This window comes from Notolabrus celidotus, chromosome 2 (assembly GCF_009762535.1).
Source record: "Notolabrus celidotus isolate fNotCel1 chromosome 2, fNotCel1.pri, whole genome shotgun sequence".
Classification (NCBI taxonomy): Eukaryota; Metazoa; Chordata; class Actinopteri; order Labriformes; family Labridae; genus Notolabrus; species Notolabrus celidotus.
In genome coordinates this window covers 22,461,727-22,482,434 of record NC_048273.1, presented here as the reverse complement: position 1 = coordinate 22,482,434, position 20,708 = coordinate 22,461,727, and the positions used below count along the sequence as shown (strand labels likewise).

Here is a 20,708-nt window from a genome sequence, read left to right as displayed (position 1 = left end):
TCTCGTTATGATGAACCAATCATAGCTAATCTCCAACCCTCTGTCCTGATTGGTCGAGTGGAGGCCCCCTACGTCGCCCTGATTAGCTGGGAAGCCACTACTTCCTCAATGCGCACAACAATCTTTTGTGGGCGGGGTTACGACAGCAGAGAGGGTAGAGGTAGTGTTGACATTCGAAATCTCTCTCTGAACTGATGTTTATATCACGACTATCAACAGCAGCTTTAACTTACCTCAGACACCAAAACTTTCCCCCAGTTACTACAGACGCTGAACTCATCATCAACTTTGGAATGTTCTACCTTATTTACAGACACTGAAGTAACCACACACTCACGTGTTGAGGTGTTAAATGAACATTTGAATGTCCGACTGCAATTTCAGACACTGAACTAACCACAGACTTTTTGATTTCCTAGCCTGCAACTCAATTATGTCCTACTTTCATGACTGACACTGAACTTACCACTGAAACGTAAATGTCAAGTTATTAATACAGACACTGAACTAGCCACTGTAAATTAAATGCCTCTCAATTATTCTGCCCCAAACTCAAACATTGAAATGTCCCACAGTTATTATAGACACTGAACCAACCACAGACACCTGAATTCCCCACTGTTATCAGAAACCAGAGAACATGGACAACCTTGCTAGAATACCACAGACATTAAAAAGTCCCACTTTTCTGACGAACCCTGAATTGTACGCTGTATTTTCTGTAAAACAAACAACAACTAAAAAGTCTCATAGTTTGTTTTGTTTAATTATTAATTTACAAGTCTGTTTTTAACGATCGGTAATGAGAGTTGACTCAGCAGATTGTTGGAAAAGATAAATTATTAATCAGCCCACAGATCACCTGACAGACACCTGAGCTCGTGATGGTCACTGATCTGAATCTCTGACAGGGGGAGACATGTCAGACAAACACACTGATATCCATCTACTTTACAAATTAAAGATTATTAATGATCACAAACTTTTTACAGATGTTATATATATATATATATATGTGTGTGATTTTGTAGCGTTTGAAGATAAATAACAGAAACAAACATTTAAAGAAGATATTTTTGAGTAAATATAAAGTGAAAGGTTTCTGACAGTCAGCTTTATCAACCTAAGATTAAAGGTAGAACAAAGATGACGCTCTTCAGTGAGGGTGTTTCATGTCTCTGTCTGGAGCTGGAGAGGATGTCAGCCGATAGGATTGCTGCAGGACGGTCACATGGAGGTCACCTTTTCTTCATAGCTGTCAAACCCCTGGTTATAAAACGTGTTCACTTCATCTTTGTTCCTGATGAGACAAAAACACAAAATGTACAGAAAGAAAGGGCAGAAACTCCAAACTTTAAGGGTTTGATTTTCTTCTAGTTTGTTGTCTAAAAACCAAACCGTTGATTTTTCACAAAGACTGAAATGACTCAGAGCAGATATGTTGTCCTCTAATACGAGAGGACAGAGGATTTACTGTTGACTGAGGCACACTGGTGGATTATTACTCAGTATATTTATACAGGTACAGTTTTATCTAGTTCTATATGTTACAATGTTACAATGTCATTTAGCAGACGCTTTTATCCAAAGCGACGTACATACGAGAACAAGAACAACACAAGCAAAGATCTAGACAAGAGGAAACAAGATCAGTACGAGTAACAAAGTGCTTCAAGTCAATTTGGGTGCAGGTACTGCCAAGCAGTGTAAAGGCAATGCACAAAAGTAAGAAAGGATTTTTTTTTTTTTCAAAATAAGGAACATCTACAATGAAGCAACCAAACAATTTAAGACCTTCCATTATCATCATCAACAATTGACATCACCACAATAATGACCAAAGTACCAAGTGCTGGGTCACTCAAGAGCTGAACACAGATTCCCAGAGTAGAGACGGACAGTGCGAGTCAACTGTAGCTGGAAGACACGATCTGCCACTGGGGACAACAGTGGAGAACAGTCTAGCTAAGTGCATAGTGCTTCTTAAAGAGCTGGGTCTTTAGCTGTCTTTTGAAAGTAGAGAGGGACTGCATATCAATAAAGTATTTTCTGTTTCAATCAGTTTAATAGGTCTTTACTTCATCTCAGAGGTCAATCTCTTACTTTCAGAACAGAATATGTCTAACTGAAACAGTGACTCTTAGTATCTCTGAGCCCCCTGATTCAAAATATCAACAACATTTAAAGCTTCTAATAAAGATGAGTTCTTCGTACCTGACCAGGTCCAGAGTGGTCTGGTACGTGTTTCCTGTCTCTGACTCCCCTGACTTCCTCCTGCAAAAACATGAAGATTACATCAGGAACTATGTGGTGCATGATGCAGGATTTTCATGTAAACATTTAAAATAATAACTCAGGAGAATCAAGATGACAGATTGAAGTAAAGTCAGAAATAACAGGAGGTAATTATTTATCATGTTTGTACCTGACCAGGTCCAGAGTGGTCTGGTACGTGTTTCCTGTCTCTGACTCCCCTGACTTCCTCCTGCAAAAACATGAAGATTACATCAGCAACTATGTGGTGCATGATGCAGGATTTTCATGTAAACATTTAAAATAATAACTCAGGAGAATCAATCGAGATGACAGATTGAAGTAAAGTCAGAAATAACAGGAGGTAATTATTTGTCATGTTTGTACCTGACCAGGTCCATACTCGTCTCATACGTGTTTTCTTCAGTCATAATGTCATTTTCTATCACTGCCTCAGCTGAAGTGCTCCTTCTGAAACAATAATAATAAATAATCAAACAGGACTAAAGGAATGAGATTTAATACTCTATGTTCATAGAACTTTTCCCTTCATGAGTATCTCCACTGCTGTCAGATGAATGTAACGGAGCAGAGGCAAATCCAGCGGAAAATGAAACACGTAATCAAAGACCAGCAAAGGTTCCTTAAATTTCACCTTCATGTCAACTGTGTTTGATTAAGAGATTTATAAATGCCAGTTTACAAAAAGGCAGTCACTTAAATAAACTCACTCACTGATTGAGATAGTCATTACTGAATTAACTTTTCAACTAATTTATCAGCTAACATTTAAACTGAAGACTAAAATCAAACATATTCCATCAGGAGGAGACGTGATTGGTTGAGTCTTGTGTTTAAACCCTGAGGTAACAGTCTCAGTTTATGAATTAAATAAATAATAATGAATATAAATACATCTCTGTGAGTAAAAAATAAATGCCCGTTAAACTCTGCCCCCCCGCTGACCTGTCAGACTTGTCGCACCACGCCCTGTTCACCAGGAAGAGGACGAAGGTAAGGAACAGGAATCCGACTACAGCGATGAGTCCGGTGAGCCACTGAGGCAGGAGACGCTCGACGGGCTTCACAAAATCTGTGACAAAGAGAGGTCAAAGGTCAGCGAGTCTCAGAGTGACCTCTGGTCTGTTTCATTCATTTACATTTTTGGAGTCACTAAAATAAAAGTCTGTTTTCTCAATATAACACATGCAACATTTTCATTCGCTGAAGAGGGCCAAACTTTTAGCAGACACAAGCCGACAACTTTTACAGTCAAGATCATTACCTTTACAGGAAATACATTAACTAAATAAAAACAATTAGATTAAAATGTATCATAAATTATATAAATATAGTCATATTTAATAATTATATAATTATAATATATCAATATATTAATATATCATAATATACTATGACATTATGATAGATAAAATAAATAAAGATATCAATATCACCTTGACTGTAAGAAACTCTCCATTATAAAATGAAGCCACCTGAATTAAACTGTTTCATCTCTAAATGTACTGTAAAATCTTGAATCCCTTCTTTTTCTTATGTGTTTGGTGTGTTTTTAAAAGGTCATCACAGGAAATTTAAGTGTAAATACAAGGGACCGTTTTATTCTGTTTACAGCTACCTGATGAAAGACAATAAGAAACAGTGAAATAAAAATGTAAAGCAGCAAAAGGGACATTTTAAGTAAGGTTCAGGAGCCTTACATTTAAAGCAGAGTACTCGGCATGTTTATATTCTCTCCTCTTTCACTGAGCGCTGAATGAAGCTGATAAAGCCTTATCATGACATTGGCAGGAACTGAAGCATACTTCCTCGTCCCACATTTAATCATTGATAACAACTATTCATGGTATGAATACAGTGAAAAATCACTTAGCTTTGTATTTGGTTTAATAACAGTATTAAGGGATCAAGTAAAGGGACATTATTTCATAGTGACTACAGTACAAGGTTCACCCCTCGGTGAGAGACTACGTGAACTAATACTTCAGCAGTTTCAGAATAATGTTCCTCAGAGTAAAATGACAAAGAATTAGTGGATTTCATCATCTACACTACATAATATCATTAAAAGATTCAGATAATCTGGAGACATCTCTGTACAAAAGGGACAAGGACCAAAACCAATACTGGATGGATGTGATCTTCAGGCCCGCAGGCAGCACTGCATTAAAAACAGACATGACTCTGTAGTGGAAATCACTGCATGAGCTTAAAATCACTTCTAAAAACCATTGTGTGTGTGAACGCAGCTCATCACTGCAACCCGAAATGCAAGTTAAAACTGTGACATGCAAAGAGAGCAAACTTTATCTTTGTTTTCACTTCTGAAAGCAAAGATAAAGAAATTACATGCCTGTTTAATTCTGCCGCCACTGTGAAGCACTTAATATCTTTGAGAACAGCGCTATGTTAATACAGTAACAATGAAAACACAGGTGATTCGACTGGATAACTTAGTTGTGTAACCAACAGTATAACTGTGTGATCTACTGCTGGTACAGGAGTAATAGCTCGTACCTGTCTGAGCCGATGACGCTCCGACTGTCAGTAACAAACAGGAAATCAGCGCGGAGAGTCTCTCCATCACTGCTGCTGAATAAAAACAGTGATAAAAAACGCCACAGGAGAAAACGTGGATCTTCACTCGTTGAGTCAAAGTTTCAACACTGACAACAGAGAGTAGATGTGAAGTTCAGGTGTAGTCAGGTGAAGCAGGAGGTCAGCACGTCTGTTAATATTTAACTCAAAGTCTTAGCACACACTCTGATTCACAGGAAAAGCTCTATCTACTCTCCGTTTATGGCGCTTTATGATTCTGTCGTCTGCAGGACGGAAAAAACTGTTTACTTTGAAACTAGAGAAACTTGAGGGTTCGATATGTTTGTTTTATAAAAGGCAGGACGACTTTGACCAGAGGTAGAGCCAGGTAAAGGTTTCAGTTAATCTCCAACTTTTACACATTCTCACAGGCATAGTTTCACCTTGGGTCGGTTCATTTGACTGTATACAAAGATAATTGACATGAAAGTGCCACAAAAGTGGAGCCAAAACATCTAGATTGCCCCCTTGTGGTTGGCTGCATTATAGGTCCCAAACTCAGCCTCCTCCTTGGTAACAAATGGGACATGGGTGACAATATAAAGCTAAGTTCAGTAAATGTGATGTTGCACCTTTAAATTATTACATTTTTCTTCCTGTGACCTACAGAGGAGCGCTGCAGGAAAAAAAGAAAGTCTATAGAAATCTTTTGATCATTTTTCAAACGTGTGCCTTATATAAATAAGATGCAGGATGTTTTCTGATGCTGTTAAAAAACAAAAGGTACAAAAACCTGGTCCAAGGGATATAAAATAGTTAACATTGTTTCTGTCCATCTTGAACCTCAGGGCCCCTGGAGGTCCTCGAGCCTCAGGTTGAACCTCACTGTCCTACAGTATGAGACAGGAGGTGGAGGGTTTGGCTTTGAGCATGCTCATGAGGTTCAGGTTGAACTGAGCGGGGTTAAAGTCCTGCAGGTCCGACGCAGAGTTCTGCTGACCATCCTGGTTCTTCTCCCTGGAGGTGACCTGGTACTGAGCCTTCACATTCCTCAGAGGGTTCCAGTCCGGACTGATGTGATCTGGACAGCGAAACACCTCCCTGATGACAGAGCCCTGCTGAGACAACGCCACAAAGCCATTCCTATATGTCGCCATCCTGACGACCGGCGAGTAGACGTACTGAACGTACAGAAGGTTACCTGACAAGTAGAGACGGGAGGAGACGAGACACAAGCAGCTGAGTGACACAATCATACATCTACAAACACCATTACCCATAAACCCACAGATCCTCTTGGGCATCACGTGGTTACTTCACTGCCTGTAAATACTGTGGGACACTGAGTCTCTGTGGTTAGTTTAAGGTCTGTGATAATAACTGTGGGACATTCACAGAAGAGAAGTCCAGTGTCTGTGTTAAGTTCAGAGTCACTAAAACTTAGGACAGTTTAGCGGTCAGTTCAGTGTCTTTAAAAATAGAGGGGCATGTTAGTATTTGTGATTAGTTCAAAGTCAACAATAAATGTTAGTAATATAAGTGTCAGTGGTTACTCTATTCTCTGTAATAATGCTGAGACAGTCTAGCATCAGTGGTTAGTTCAATGACTGTGGTACCAGTGGAACAAAGTGTCTGTGGGACACTTGAACCTTTAGATTAGTGTCTGCAATATCAATGGGAAAATCAAGTCCATAGTATTTTATTAAAGTGGGACATTTGATGTTTGTGATTACTGTCAAGCTTTTGTGGTTAGTTCAGTTTCCGTTTTAAATGTGGGAAAGTCCAGCTTTGGTGGTGAGTTCAGAGTCTTGGACAACAGTCCGACATTCTTGTGTCTGTGGTTAGTCTGTGACCATGATAAAAGGTGACGGCTCATCTGTCTGTGGTTAGTCTGTGACCATGATAAAAGGTGACGGCTCATCTGTCTGTGGTTAGTTAAGGGCCCTGTTATACCAGTGGGGCATTTGACTGTCTGTGGTCAGTTCAATGTCTGTTATAAGAGTTGGACAGTCAAGCATCCGTGGTTAGTTTATTTTCAATGATAACAGTAGGACAAGTTCTTGTGGTAAGTTTAGGGATAACAGTGGGACAGGGGAGTGTCTATGGTTAGTTCAGTGTCTATAATAACAGTGGGACCTTTTATTTTTCAGAGGTTCAGCAGGTAACATGTAGATTTTTTTTCTTTTTTTCAGACGGACCGGTCTTTACCTGTGGGGACGTCCCAGACTTTCACAGTTCTGTCCTGGGATCCTGTGAAGACGAATTTATCGCTTTCAGAGAAAGCAGCAGAGAGGACGCCCTCGAAGAAAAAACCCTGAACATCAACAAACAACAGCAAACAGCAGAATAAACTCAGAGTGAAGAAACTGGTACTTTAATATGTGGTTCATATTGATTTTACCTCTTCATTTAACCCCCAATTTTGTTTTAAATTAGAAAGAAACCCCCAACCTGCTCTCCTGATGTGTTGTAGATGAACACAGATGTAGCTCTGACCTTGTACTCGATGGTGTGGTCCAGGACCAGTGGGTTCAGGGCCCACAGCCTCTGGACTGCATCCTCAGAGCCCACCAGCGCGTGTGTCCCCCAGTTACTGGCAGTCACACACGTCACTCTGCTACGATGAGCCTCCAGATCAGAGCTGCGACCGCTGCTGAAGTCATGCAGCTTCACCTGTCCGCAGCTCGTCCCATAGAGCAGCTGGAGGTCAGAAAGCAGGGCCATGGAGGACAGGGGGGCGTGGAGTAGGGACAGAGGGAACCCCTGCAGAGGTCCCTCCACTGTGGGGAAGCTGTCTCTGGTGGTGATCTCGAACAGACACACAGAGTCTTCATACGCCACCGCAATGTGCTTCTCCTTGGTGCTAACCGCGAGGCAGAGCACCCTGCTGAGGCTCACTGGAGGGGGGATGCAGAGCGTCTCCTGAGGGAGGTCAATGGGGTAGATGAAGACGGTGCCGGTGATCAGACCGCAGAACAGCAGCCGTTTGTGCTGAGCCACTTCTAGACAGCACACCTGAGCAGAGACTGCATGGCGATCTGACAAAGAACCTGTAGAGAGACGCAGGAGGAGTCAGAGCTAAGCAGGGCATGAGTCAAAACACTGACTCTGTTTTATAGTTATTTATGTTTAAACATGTTGTCTTTGCAGCAGCTCTCACCTGTGAGGTTGTTCCAGACGATAACCTCCGTCTGGCTCTGCTGTCTAACGTAGAAAATTTGATCTGCATCTTTGGAGAGGGCGATGTGGGCGCAACCTGCAGGGATGTGTGCAGTGGGTTTGTGGCGTTCTTCGTATTTTAGACTCCACAGATTGATGCAGGTGGCAGACGTTGATGCTGAAACCACAAAACCTTTATGCAGACACACAGAAGTGACCGGAGCATCTGAGCCATGAAGACAGTCCAACAGCGCACCTGTGGTCACCGACCAGATCTGACAAAGAGTTTATAAAACACAACAGAAATGCAGAAACAGTCACAGAGGCAGAGCAGTATGATTTAAAAAGCCCAAAATAAAGCCCACAAATACACCAATCTACTTTATAAAGCTTTTTGAAGTTTATCTTTAGAGGTTTTAATTTCTGAATGATGTTTGTCTCCAACTGCTTCACTTTAAAAACCTCCTAGCAGCAGAAATCTGACTGAGGGGCAACAAAGAGGCTCTGCAAGAAGGCTGAGTGAGAGAGCATGTTTTCTGTATCAGGATTTAAAGATGTTAAGTGTTGGCAAAGACACACTGAATCATACTCGTATGAGTTGGTCAGCAGCTCCAGAGGCGAGCAGTCTGCAGTCCGATGAGACACAGGCAGATAAAACACAGTCGTCGTGATTGAGTTGAAGGAATCTGTCCACAGAGTCTATGCTGATGTTAAACAGGCTCAGAGTCCGATCACTACCTGCAGAGGAGCATGATGTATACAGGTTTTACTGCATAATGTCTCAATAATACAAGTTTATTAAGACCAATCACTGGCTGCAGTTTAAAAGTTTCTAAACAAGCAAAAACACAAAAAGCGTTGATATATTAGTATTAGAAAAGATGACTAATTGAAAAGCAGGAACTCCTCTGCACAGGTCTTGAATTAGGAACTTTGAGGTCTTGTACCTGCTATCAGAATCTTTTCTTCTTCAGTGACTGAAAGCAAAGAAGGAACCAGAGGAAACTCAGCCACTGTGTGTTTCCCTGAACGAGAAATCTGCAGAGAGGAAGGAAAACATCAGAGAGAAAATAAACACCTGATTGTTTTTGTTGCTAAATAAAGACAGCTCATGAAGGACCTGTGCTGCCCCCTGCTGGCTCATACTGACTTACATTATCTAATTTAATAGTTCAATCATGTAAGAGGGACAATATTACCAAAATACCAGGAAATAATCAGATTAAATAATACAAAACAAATTCAGAATATCAACACTCTAAGTAACAAGATTCATATTTCAATTTTCATTTTAAACCCTATAATTGTAATAAAAACTGGTATTAAACTTAACAAAGTATGCTTATATACACATTAACTAAACATCTAGGCTATTAATAAGAAGGATTTCTTATATCTTGGGATTTTAACTTTTGTCATTTTTATGTCAAAAGTAAAGACGTGTGTGCGTTTAGTCGAGGGAAACAGATTATCAGTATTATTGTTATTGCAAGTCATAGTTGAAGCAAATCTAATCTAAGTGGCCATATGTTGTGTCTCAGCTGTAGTTAAGCCTCCCTCCACTAGCTGGGGCTCTGGTTAATGTCTGCTGCCATAGTACTATAAAGCTCTACTACCTGGATGTAAACAAGCACAGATGACAGGTGTCATCTGTAGCGTGTTGTGGTTTGCCAGTATGAAGGCTGTCTAGTTAAAGTGACATAATAACCAGCACAGGCATGTGGACATTAACCTGCAAGGAGGACTGAGGCTGGTGGTGCTAGCTCTGCTAGTGTTAGCCACACTCTGCAAACCAGTTTGACATATTTTACCTGCAGACTCTGTGATCCGTGTTTAGTGATGTTTAATAAATTGTGCTCAATTCAGTTTTCAGAGTGTTTTCTAACCTTTAGACTCGTTGGTTAGTCAGAATTTAAATGTTGGTTTAAACAACTTATATTAGTTGCTTTAGAAAATCTAACAATAACGTTAATCATTTACTTGTTACGATTTTCTTTCCAAGACTTATTTTTGCTCAAAACAGAAAACCTTCAAACATAACTGAAAGCCTCTCGTTGGCGTAGATAGAGACAAAAGTTTGGAGCTGTTGACACTGAGTTATAGGATATTGATGGAGTAAGACATCAGAACGAAACAAACACAGAAGTTGTTATTTTTGATTTTTTTTTTAAAACTGCGCTACAGATGCAGTTTTATTACCTCGAGTCTATAAAAAGAAAAATGCTTTGTCCATGGCATGCTCATTACACATTAATAATTAATCTACCTGATAGAGGAATCCTTCTTTAGAAACCAGGAACACTTTCTCTCGTTTTGGTAATGTCACAGATTTTACAGGAGTCAAACATCTCTGTGAGTTCGCCAACCGAGTCTCCACAGGCTGAGTCTGGTTCACAGGTTGAAATATTCTGACCCAACCAGAATCACACAGAGAGACCACAGAGTCCTCCAAGACTCCAAGAACCAGCGAGCCTTCATCATTACAACTGCTGCTGAGGAGATCAGAGCCGTCCAGCCTCCACACCTTCACCTGAAACATGAACACAAACAAAACTACGAGTCAGAAACAGCAGAATTACATTTAATTCAAATTACAGGCTCCACTCTGAAGATCGGGAGTGAAGATACATCATGCATACATCATTTAAGTATTATCAGCATACGGAGCAGCAGGAAGTACCTGAGTGCTGGTGTAAACAAACAGCAGCTGTTTGGACAGATGGAGGTGTGCTGATGAAGGGGTGGAGTCAACAGGTACTGCCTCCTGGATGCAGAGCAGCTGTTTTCCATTTGTTAGGCTCCACCTCCTCAGAGAGCCATCAGCAGCCAATGAGAGACAGTGGGCGGAGCTCATGAGCACTTTGATAGCCAGAATTGCGCCTGAGTAAACCACATGACACAGAAATGATCAATATTATAAATCATAAGTAATTATGTTGAAATGCTGAGTCAGCATTTCAACATATTGTTATTCCTAAAATTTATTCTTATTATTATTTTTCCACTTCCGTGACCGCTTTCACAGCCTTCAAATTTTGTCCGATTTTCACCATTCAACTTTTCAACTATTCAGCTTCTTCACCATTTTTAGGCTATTACTTTTCACATATTCAACCCTTATACTTTTTGAATTATTCAACTTTATTTAACTTTTTTTAACATTGAAACAGATGGGAGAATTCAGCAAATTTGCCTTTCACTCATTCAACTTTGAGATTCTACAGCTTCAGCATACTTCAACTTACAGCCTTCATTTTTGCATTAAAATGTTCACATATCTTTCAGCTATTAATGTTGTATTCAACATTTTTCTGTATCTTTTACAGTTTTTAATATTTTACAGCTTAAATGACATAAAGTTTTTGCAGCTTTTCAAACTTTAACATTGGTGTGTATGGCGGACTGTCATGGCAGCAGAGCACGTGATGTCATAAGACAGAGGGTGAAGCCTGCTGATGAGATCTTTGAAATTCTCCAAACAAACTGCCATAAAATCCAAACAATTAACTCCACATACACAAATAAGACATCAAAACGTTCCCTGTCTTCTCCTGCTTCTGTTAAAGAGGTAACCAAAGCAAAAGATTGTACCGTTGAGCCAGCAGGTCACCAACTGTCAGAGAAAGTCTCTCTGCTCGGCCATCTGCCGTAATGTTAAATATTTCTGGAGGGCAGCACAAGTTTCACTTTTCTTAACTCGCTGCTCTGACTACATTTCTGACAGTACAGACATGAAAAGCACATCACTGTGTTCATTAGAGTCTTGTGATGCTCACGGTTTGATCCTTTTTCTGATAGCTATTACGGTTATCGCACAGTGTTGGCATATGTAGACCCTAATTTACTCCATGAATCCCATTCTTAATCAACTGTCCCACAGCAGTTACACAGCTGGTCCCATCACCATGGAAACAATTAATGACAGTTGGAAACAGTTAATGACAGTTGGAGACACAGGTGATTCAGATGACCTCATCAGTTCTGACTGACACAAAGACACACGCACACACATGTGATTCAGATGACCTCCTCAGTGAGTGACAAACACAAACACACACACACACACATACACAAACACACACAGGTGATTCAGATGACCTCCTCAGTGAGTGACAAACACAAGCACGCATGCACACACAAACACACACACACACACAGACGCACACACAGGTGATTCAGATGACCTCAAAACACAAACACACACACACACACACACATACACACACACACACATACACACAAACACATACACACATACACAGACTCAAATGACTGCATCAGTGAGTGGCAAACACAAAAACGCATGCTCACACACACACACAAACACACGCACACACACACACACACACACACAGGTGATTCAGATGACCTCATCAGTGAGTGACAAACACAAACGCACACACACACGCACACACACACACACACACGCACACACACAAGTAAGATATTTCCATAGTTTGTCAAGCAGTTTATAGGTGCTACTACTTCTAACACTTCAACTTCTTTTTAATTTTTCCACTTTATTCACTTCTTCTCCTTTTTCACTTTTTCTCCCTTTTCCACTCCTTCACCTTTTTCCACTTCTACTTTTTCCACTCCTTCAACTTCTTCTCCTTTTTCCACTTCTTCAACTTCCTCTCCTTCCACTTCTTCTACTTCCACTAATTCAACTACTTCTACTACTCTTCCACATGTTCAGCTGTGTTTCACAGCTTTCAGCCTTCAGCTTCAGCATTTCAACGCATTTGCTTTCAGGAAATGCAACCTTTCTAGTTCTGTATGATGCTCCCAGACTGACCTGTGTGTCCCATCAGTGAGTGAATGAGCTGCTGGTCAATCAGGCTCCATACTGCCACCACACCGTCATCTGAACCTGCGACCAGAAGCTCCGCCTCCACGCTAATGTCCAGACAGAGAACACCTGGAGAAACAGTTACAGGTAAGAAATCTGCTGCACCCTAAACAATTCACACAACTCTCACTTAGAGCTGCAGATCAGAGAAAAAACAAATCTGTCTGTTAATCTGACAAACATCCTGACCTCCCTGCAGACCAGTCAGTGTGTGCTGTAGCGCCCCTCCTGGCTGCTGCAGGAAGCTGCATTTAGGGATGAGAATTGGCTCTGGACACGTCAGTAACCACTCCTCACATTGGCTGCACAGTCGGCCAATCATAGAGGGGAAAGGCTTGGCCAAGGAGCAGAGTCTGGCTAACAGCTCAGTGTAGAACAGAGACATATCTACATCCAGACGGAGAAAGACTCAGCAGATTATGTTTATTCAGACTCTTAGGATACTTTCTGTTATAACTGAGGTGCCAGAGGCTTAAAAAAACAACTGACCCATGTGACCCTCCTGGAAGTCTAGACTTGGTTTGATGAGATCTAGAGTGTCTCGGATCAGTCTGGTCTCAATGCAGTCCATGTACTTAGAGCACTGGTCCAGGTCCTGGATCACAATGGACACCCCGCAGACTCTGCTCTTACAGTAAAGCCACTCTGCGCTGCCTGGAAAAAAAAATACACAACAATCACAAATAAATCAATAGAAGTGGTCCAAACCGGCTCATTGATTATCTTACCGATGACTTCTTGTCGTAGTTCATCCCACAGCCCAGCATGCAGCAGGTGATACGGCAGCTCCTGGAGCTTCCTGACGTTAACCAATCCCGGAGCAAACCACAGAGGCTGGGGCGGGACCTGTGTCACCAGACACCCGAACAAAAGCAGTTTGGAAAGAGAGGAAATCACTGCCAATCACAGGCTACAGTGATGATCACTGACTCAAGTAAACATATAAAAGTACAAATCTTAAAATATATTTACATTTAAATTTAAATAACTCATTATTAGGGAATAAGACAAGAGTTATACTTTGGGTACTGTAAATGTTTTAAATTTAACATGACATTTCTAAAGTTAGAAAAGTGTTGACTTCTGACATAATTACTTTGAGGAAGGATAATAAAACAAACCTGCCAAACAGACACTAGATGAGAACATTGGACATTGTACAGAAGATTCTGTTTTTCTCTTGGGAGTTGTTTCAATTTGCAGCACCTAAACTCCAAGGGTTTATCCTCTGGGGAGCATCCAGGTTTATTTTGTTTTATAGCAGGAATCAGAATAAGGTATTATATGGCAACAAGCTTGTTGGACTTCGATTTTCTGTGTGCAACATTGATTTTTTTGACCCAGTGGCGATGCTCAAAGAAAAAACACTGGGTTTAGGTTGTAAACAAAGTTCATCCTCAAGATAGCAGGAATGAAATTGGGGTATCTTGGGTTTCTCATGTTTTAAGTGTAATGTTTGTCCCTTATGTGGACCTAAATTTCAGAACACTGGGTCACCTTCATCATCAGTGTTCACCCCCTGGAGAGCAGGAATATCAACATTAACAGAAGACATGGGAAACTAACCTGAAAGAAAGTGGTGCGTTTCATTTTTAAAAGCCACAAATGCCACACTATATATTCCAAATTCGGTTGCCTGGAAAGTTTTATAAAATTTGAAAGTCCAGAAACCTAAAATCAAAAGGGTTAATCCTCTGGAGAGCTGCAATGGGATCAGATCATCTTCTGACCTAGCTATTCACACTTTTTGTGTATAAAGTATAAATTCTATGACATTGGTTGAGTTCAAGGACCAATTAATATTTCACATAAACTACCTGGGTTCATCCTCTGGAGAGCAGGGATGTCATTGCACCGTTTTAATTAGTGTAATAGTATTTGAGTATTTGGTAATAATATTATAATATTTTTTTGTTGTCATTTTTGTCAAAGTTGTGATACAAAAAAGGAAGAACAGTGAGTTTGAAAATCAAGAGTTTATCTTCTTGGGGGCAGGATGTGGATACTTCTGGCAACCTGCTTGTTGGGTTTTGAGGTTTCTTGTGTTTTAAGGGTGACTTTGATCTGTGGTGTGCTAAATGAAAGAGCAATGGGTCATTCCATTTAACAGAGTTCATCACCTGGAGATCATGAATATCCGCTGTTTAAAACATGGATCAGTGACGTGTTGCGATAAATCTCATTCAAGAAAGTGTTGCATATCATTATTAAAGGGTCTAAATACCAGGCTGGACTCTTGGACCTTCATGTTTCCATCATCGTCAGAGGATGTACCTTTCTGTCAGAGAGGAGAAGTGACAGACCCGGCAGAGCCACTGGTTTCAGTTTCCCCGACCATCGACCCAGAAAGTACTCCCCCAGGATCTTGAGGCATCGCCCCTTCCGCTCTGAAGTCAGATACCGAGCCTGAACCACCTCACACAGACGCCTGCGCACACACATTTCACTCAGATATCGGACCTTTGACCTTACTGTAATCATTAGCATTGCTTTACCTGCTGTTGAAGGCAATATAAGCAACTTGTCCCGTCCAGCGCTCCTCCAGCTGATCCTCGAGGTCCCGCCTGAGTCGAGCCCACAGGAGGGGGGGCAGCCGGATCAACGAGGGGGTTGGAGGAAGGGAGTATCGGTAAACCTCGGTGATGACATCATCATCCAAGGACATGACATCATGCAGCTCAGACTCCAACAGACCTTCCCTAAGGAGTCAGAAAACATTCATTTGTTTTAAGTTCTGTTTTCCTTTTTGAAGTTTTCACAGTTATAACACTAAAATACCCGCCTCACCTTGCCAAAGTAATATATCCCAAGGCCCCGCCCACCAGCTCCTTCCCATGTTTCCCCTCCAGCATCAGCAGGAGCTGTGACATCATTTCCTGTGTGTTTGCTCCCAGGTGTATGTGTGTGAGCGGGGTGAAGGAGGTCCACCGTTTCGCTGCAGACAGAGTCAGTTTTAGGTGGAGCGGACAGCCAGAGGAGTCGAAACTTTGAAGCACTGTGTCGCTCTGCTCTGGGGTCAAGGTCCTCTGTGACGCTAGCAGGTCTGACTCCATCACCTGTTTCCCCTCATCACGAGACAAACGCTCCACTTCAAAGAAACTCTCCAAAGACACCAACTTCAGCCGCATGTTAGCAAACACCTCACTGTTTGTATCCATCGAAACCACCAGGTGGATGTTCGGTGGGAGGTCAGTGGGAAGCCAGTAGAGTTTGTGAGCATGATGTTGGTCAGAGAGCTGATCAAGAGCATCCAGGATAATGAGCATGGTGTTTCCCTGCTGGGAGACATCGGCTAGGATGTTCTTGAAGAACCGCAGCAGCTCCAGGTGAGTGTTGGCTGACAGCGGGGAGGGCAGAGCTAAACCACAAGCTAAACAGATCTGAAAACACACGCTGCGGAGGACGTGATTGATTTCTGGTCTCTGAGGATGACGTGCTGCCAGCAACCTGATCACCACCAACGCTCCACCTTCTAGGACACCACGCATCTCCTCCGCCAGCTTGCACAGCAGAGCCGTCTTCCCCATCCCAGCAGCCCCGTGCACCACCAGAGGGGCATGAGGAACGTTCGTGGACTCCCACATGGCAAGGCAGAGTTTTCCCAAAAGCCCCTCCCTGCCGTGGAGACCTCTGCACAGCTCGGTGCTTGTGGTGACATGCTGTTTAACCTCTGCAACCACCCAGTCTGATATCTCCTCTTTCTCCTCCTCGATGTTACCCCAAACCTTCCTCCCCCTCTCCTCCACTGATGACTCCATCACTGCTCCTATCCTTGCCTTCATCTGAGAGACGAACTGCTCGCAGATGCTGTCCAGGTACTGAGCATGCTCTTTTCGTTTCGGGTCAATGCTTCCTTTGCTTAGCTCCACACAGTGCAGGTTGAGGATTTTCTGTGATGTGGCGTAGAGGCGGGCCTTCAGACTGGTGAGGAGTCCCTGAGCGTCTGCGTCCAGCAGGCCGTCAGCAGTCAGGTCCATGTATTTGGCAAGACGTTTGGGACCATCTCTCACCCTCTGGCGGGGAATTTCTCGAACAAAGAGCAGAGCAGACTGATCTCTGACGTCCTTCAACAAACCCTGTTCGAACTCCCGCTCTGTGACTGTGTACCAGAAGAGGAAGACACTCAGATTTCACTAACACTTCAAGGAAACAAAAGTCAAGCTGTGTGATCAAATCTGACCTGATGTTGAGAAGAGCTGTTTCTGTTCGGCTGTGATGTCACCGGCTGCCTCGGCATCCGTGGCAGCCGAGCGTAGGTGCCGCAACAGTTGAGTCTCTGTAAAACGCCAGGAGAGGACGTCTTTGTCGCGCTCAGGCCCACTCTCAGATCGGAGGTCACTGTAGTGGGGGAAGTGAGCTGGGATTGGCTGAAGGATGTAGGTGGGCGGGACAGAATTATTGTCTTTTAAGAACCACTGACTCAGCTGCTTGGTGCCTTCAGGGTTTTTGGAAAGTGAGGACAAAAGAACTTCAAACAGTTTCTCAGGGATGAGTCTAGGCAGAGCTCTATGACCGTATCGGTTTCCCAGCAGAGCCTGTGGAGCCAGGAAGAACAACGAGCCTTTGCTTTCACATTAATGTCAACACCAAAAGACATGTCTGTTAGAAACATCTGAAATATCTGTAATATTAATACTGATACAAAGATCCAAGTAAGACAAAACCAGCCTAACCCTTCACAGAAAACCTTTTATTAAAACACTGTGTTTAAAAAACTAAATCATGATTTTAGGCTCACGATGAAAGCTGGACCAGCTGAAATCCTTTGACAGATCTGGATCTCTTGCAGGAAGATCTCACAGGTCTCATGGTCTCCAGACGAGATGCTCCGAATCCCCCATCGTAGATCCACCACCTGAACAGGAAGAGACAATAACGCATCAGTAGGCAGAAGTTTACCGACACAGCATGTGTGAACTTATCTTAAATTAGAAACTGACCTCAAACACCAGCCCCAGCCTGCGACAGAAAGCAAGGACTTCTGGGAAAGCTTTCTCCCGGAGAGCTTTTCTCTCAGCGCTCATATCTGACCGGAGAGCACAGACACAGTTGGTGACATCAACATTCCTGTTTCAAGTTAACTGTCAGCAGAATTTAGAAAAGAGAAGTAAATGAGCCTCCTTCAAGGGGTGGTTACAGCTGGAGTCATACTCTCTACTTTACGCATGGTAATATTTATATTTATATATTTTTAACTATATTGTCTTCACAAGCTTGCAGCGACTGTAAAGATTCACTGTACATTCCCTCAAGTCGTGACACACACAGGATAGTCAGAGCAAAATTTTGTGGCCAGACTTAGCGAGTAAACAGAAAAAAATAATTCTGCAGAGAAACATACTCGTAATACTTCTACCTTTTTTATTTAGTCACATGATGGGGGTCAGTTTTTTACTGACACAAATTTGTGATTTGGTGTTGACTGACACAAACACACAGAAAACTTCCTAAATCTGGAAATGTGACAAAGTGAGCGGCAGGTAAAATAATCATCACTTTTTAAGAGTCACAAAATTACATCAGGCAGAAGCTCAACAGTTTTATTTAATTGAGAAATTGAATAAAATGTAGCTGTTTTCATGCAGCTTTCTCTCTCTTATTCTCCTCTATCCCTCTTTCCAACCCCAACTCATGCGAGGCAAATGGCTGTCTAACATGAGTCTGGTTCTGCTCAAGGTTTCTGCCTGTTGAAAGGAAGTTTTTCCTTGACGCTGTATGTAGCTAAATGCTGCAAAGTGCTCTACTCACGGTGGATTAGGATGAGAAAATACTGAGTCTTATCCTGTCTTGATGTTGGGTCTTTGTTAATCATTTAACATAGAGTACAGTCTAGACATGCTATGTTTGTAAAAGCATCTCGAGATAACGTTTGTTGTGATTTGGGGCTATATAAATAAAGATTGATAGATTGATTCCTAAAGCATTCCATGCATTTAAATCAGAGGAGATCTACGAGATGTTAAGCAATTAATGTGTGTGTGTGTGTGTGTGTGTGTGTGTGTGTGTGTGTGTGTGTGTGTGTGTGTGTGTGTGTGTGTATTTTAAATAAACAACTTTCTGCTCGAATTACTGAAAATATCTTTTCCTGATTAGTTCTTCAAAAATGCTGACAATGTCAATAGAACCATTCAGCACCTTACAGCCTACTGTGAGTGCATTACGCTGATAACACTGAATTTATGCAGGGCTTTAAATTTAAGTGGAGTACTTTCAACACTATTACTTAAATCAAATTGAGCAGCAGACCAAGAGGCTTCAGGTTCAGGACCGCTACAGTTTCAGGACCACAATTATAGTACTGTAATTCTAAGACCTTTCTTGATTTTGACAGCATCATGTGGTGCATTGGTTTGCCGTTGACCTAGTTTCAGTGACACATGGGTGATGAAGGAAGAGTAATCGTAATCCCTGACTGTTGCAATAACACAAGGGTCATAGAGATGCTGTCCTGAAGCTGCACCCCACAGTTCTGCAGACACAATCTTGCAGCAGCTTTCATTTTTATAAATAACACTAATGCAATACAAACTTTCTTAATTTTTATGTGATGGAATTGATTTTTTTGTGCATTGTCCAAGTATTTTCTCATTTCGTACTTCCATATTTTTCCTGCCCTGATCTCATGAGGAGACCTTTTAATCATCTCTGACCTGTGAATGTGGAGCTGATGAACACTCGGATCATGTTGGAGCTGCTCCTGGTCCTCTGACCTCCGTCTGGCCGTCCTCTCAGGATGTCCCGCAGGCCAATGCTTCCCACTGGTCCTCCTGCTGTTGCTGCTGATGCTGCTGGATGCTCCGCCATCGTCTTCCTCTTCTTCGGACAGTTCCTTTCGTCTGTTCACCCCTCCTCGGCTGTTTCTCTGACTGCTGCCTGATTGTTTCCTCAGAGATTTTCTTCCATGACAACCACCTCTCCCTCATGATCTGCTGTTCTACCTGCTTTACACCTGTCAGAGATACTACAGATCACTGTTGTACCTTTTATAATCAGGTTAGGTAAAATTATCTGCATGAAAGTGAAATGCATTGTTTTATCATTTTCTGTCCTCCCTTGAATATTTAATTACTAATTACTAATAATTTTAAGGTCTTCACTCTGTTCTTACTAAATGTAACCTGTAAACCCACGATCATGAATATTTGTGGCCAATCATATTTATCTTTATCTCACAGGAGGCTACCTATGTTCAGAATATTATATGCTCCTACATGTCATCATAATTTCACAAAATTATATCACATCCAGTAAGCTTGGTAACAATTAGCTGAATAGCTGTTTCAATTTATGTCCTCAAAATGGGATAATTGGATAAATGAATAAATAACTGTAAATGATACATGTTTTTGTTTTATTTTTAATTCAACTGTGTTTAGTTGCTTTACTGAACTTGTTTCTGACCAGCTGAAACTGCTAAAATAAACAGTAAACTTACATGAACTAAATGGTTTGACTCATTAAGCTGATATGTTAGCTATCAAATGATCTTGGCTATAGATATACTGTTTAAAAACTGTATATCCATGTACATGTTTATGTGCATCTTTCCAGAATGCCACTACCAATATGGCTGCTATGATGACTTACGGCCCTAGTCCGGCATCTATGGTCTTATCTGCCAGGGTGAATTGCTAGCTGGTCTGAAACACTCTTTTACTAACAAAATATGTAAGTATAAAACAAACAAACAAACAAACACGGCAGACTGTTTTAGCTTCAAATTTGCTAAAGAGGTTAATTTTAAAAACTAGTGTGAATTCAAACGATGGTCAAGATAGCTAACCCCACTTTTACCTGTATTACATACAAAAAGCCTTGATAAGCTGTTTTATTGATAACAATATAATATTTGTAGTAGTACTGTGCCAGACACACAAAAAATAGT

General features: G+C 41.6%; 2 protein-coding genes across 4 annotated transcripts; both read right to left on the bottom strand.

Moving 5' to 3' along the window:
• Positions 1 to 745: 745 nt before the first annotated feature.
• pdzk1ip1 (PDZK1 interacting protein 1) lies at positions 746 to 5,669 on the bottom strand. 3 transcript variants are annotated; one of them, XM_034708368.1, is made up of 6 exons: positions 4,792 to 5,669; positions 3,220 to 3,346; positions 2,641 to 2,721; positions 2,426 to 2,485; positions 2,215 to 2,274; positions 746 to 1,300 (listed from the first exon to the last, which is right to left on the bottom strand). In XM_034708368.1, the coding sequence occupies exons 1-6, from the start codon at positions 4,856 to 4,858 to the stop codon at positions 1,228 to 1,230; spliced, it is 468 nt and encodes a 155-aa protein (XP_034564259.1). In that variant the 5' UTR covers positions 4,859 to 5,669; the 3' UTR covers positions 746 to 1,227. The 3 variants fall into 3 exon arrangements, with proteins under 3 accessions (XP_034564259.1, XP_034564250.1, XP_034564268.1); XM_034708359.1 differs by having other exon boundaries at positions 2,641 to 2,724; positions 4,792 to 5,668; XM_034708377.1 differs by lacking the exon at positions 2,215 to 2,274 and having other exon boundaries at positions 2,641 to 2,724; positions 4,792 to 5,668.
• An 18-nt stretch (positions 5,670 to 5,687) lies between these two features.
• On the bottom strand, positions 5,688 to 19,873 carry nwd1 (NACHT and WD repeat domain containing 1). The gene is made up of 19 exons (XM_034708338.1): positions 19,474 to 19,873; positions 17,764 to 17,849; positions 17,562 to 17,678; positions 17,004 to 17,358; positions 15,611 to 16,922; positions 15,319 to 15,522; positions 15,098 to 15,251; positions 13,552 to 13,669; positions 13,313 to 13,477; positions 13,013 to 13,210; positions 12,770 to 12,892; positions 10,652 to 10,851; positions 10,238 to 10,501; positions 8,919 to 9,009; positions 8,561 to 8,709; positions 7,973 to 8,246; positions 7,309 to 7,862; positions 7,021 to 7,126; positions 5,688 to 6,013 (listed from the first exon to the last, which is right to left on the bottom strand). Exons 1-19 carry the CDS (start codon positions 19,625 to 19,627, stop codon positions 5,703 to 5,705), a joined length of 4,935 nt encoding a protein of 1,644 aa, XP_034564229.1. The 5' UTR covers positions 19,628 to 19,873; the 3' UTR covers positions 5,688 to 5,702.
• Positions 19,874 to 20,708: the final 835 nt, after the last annotated feature.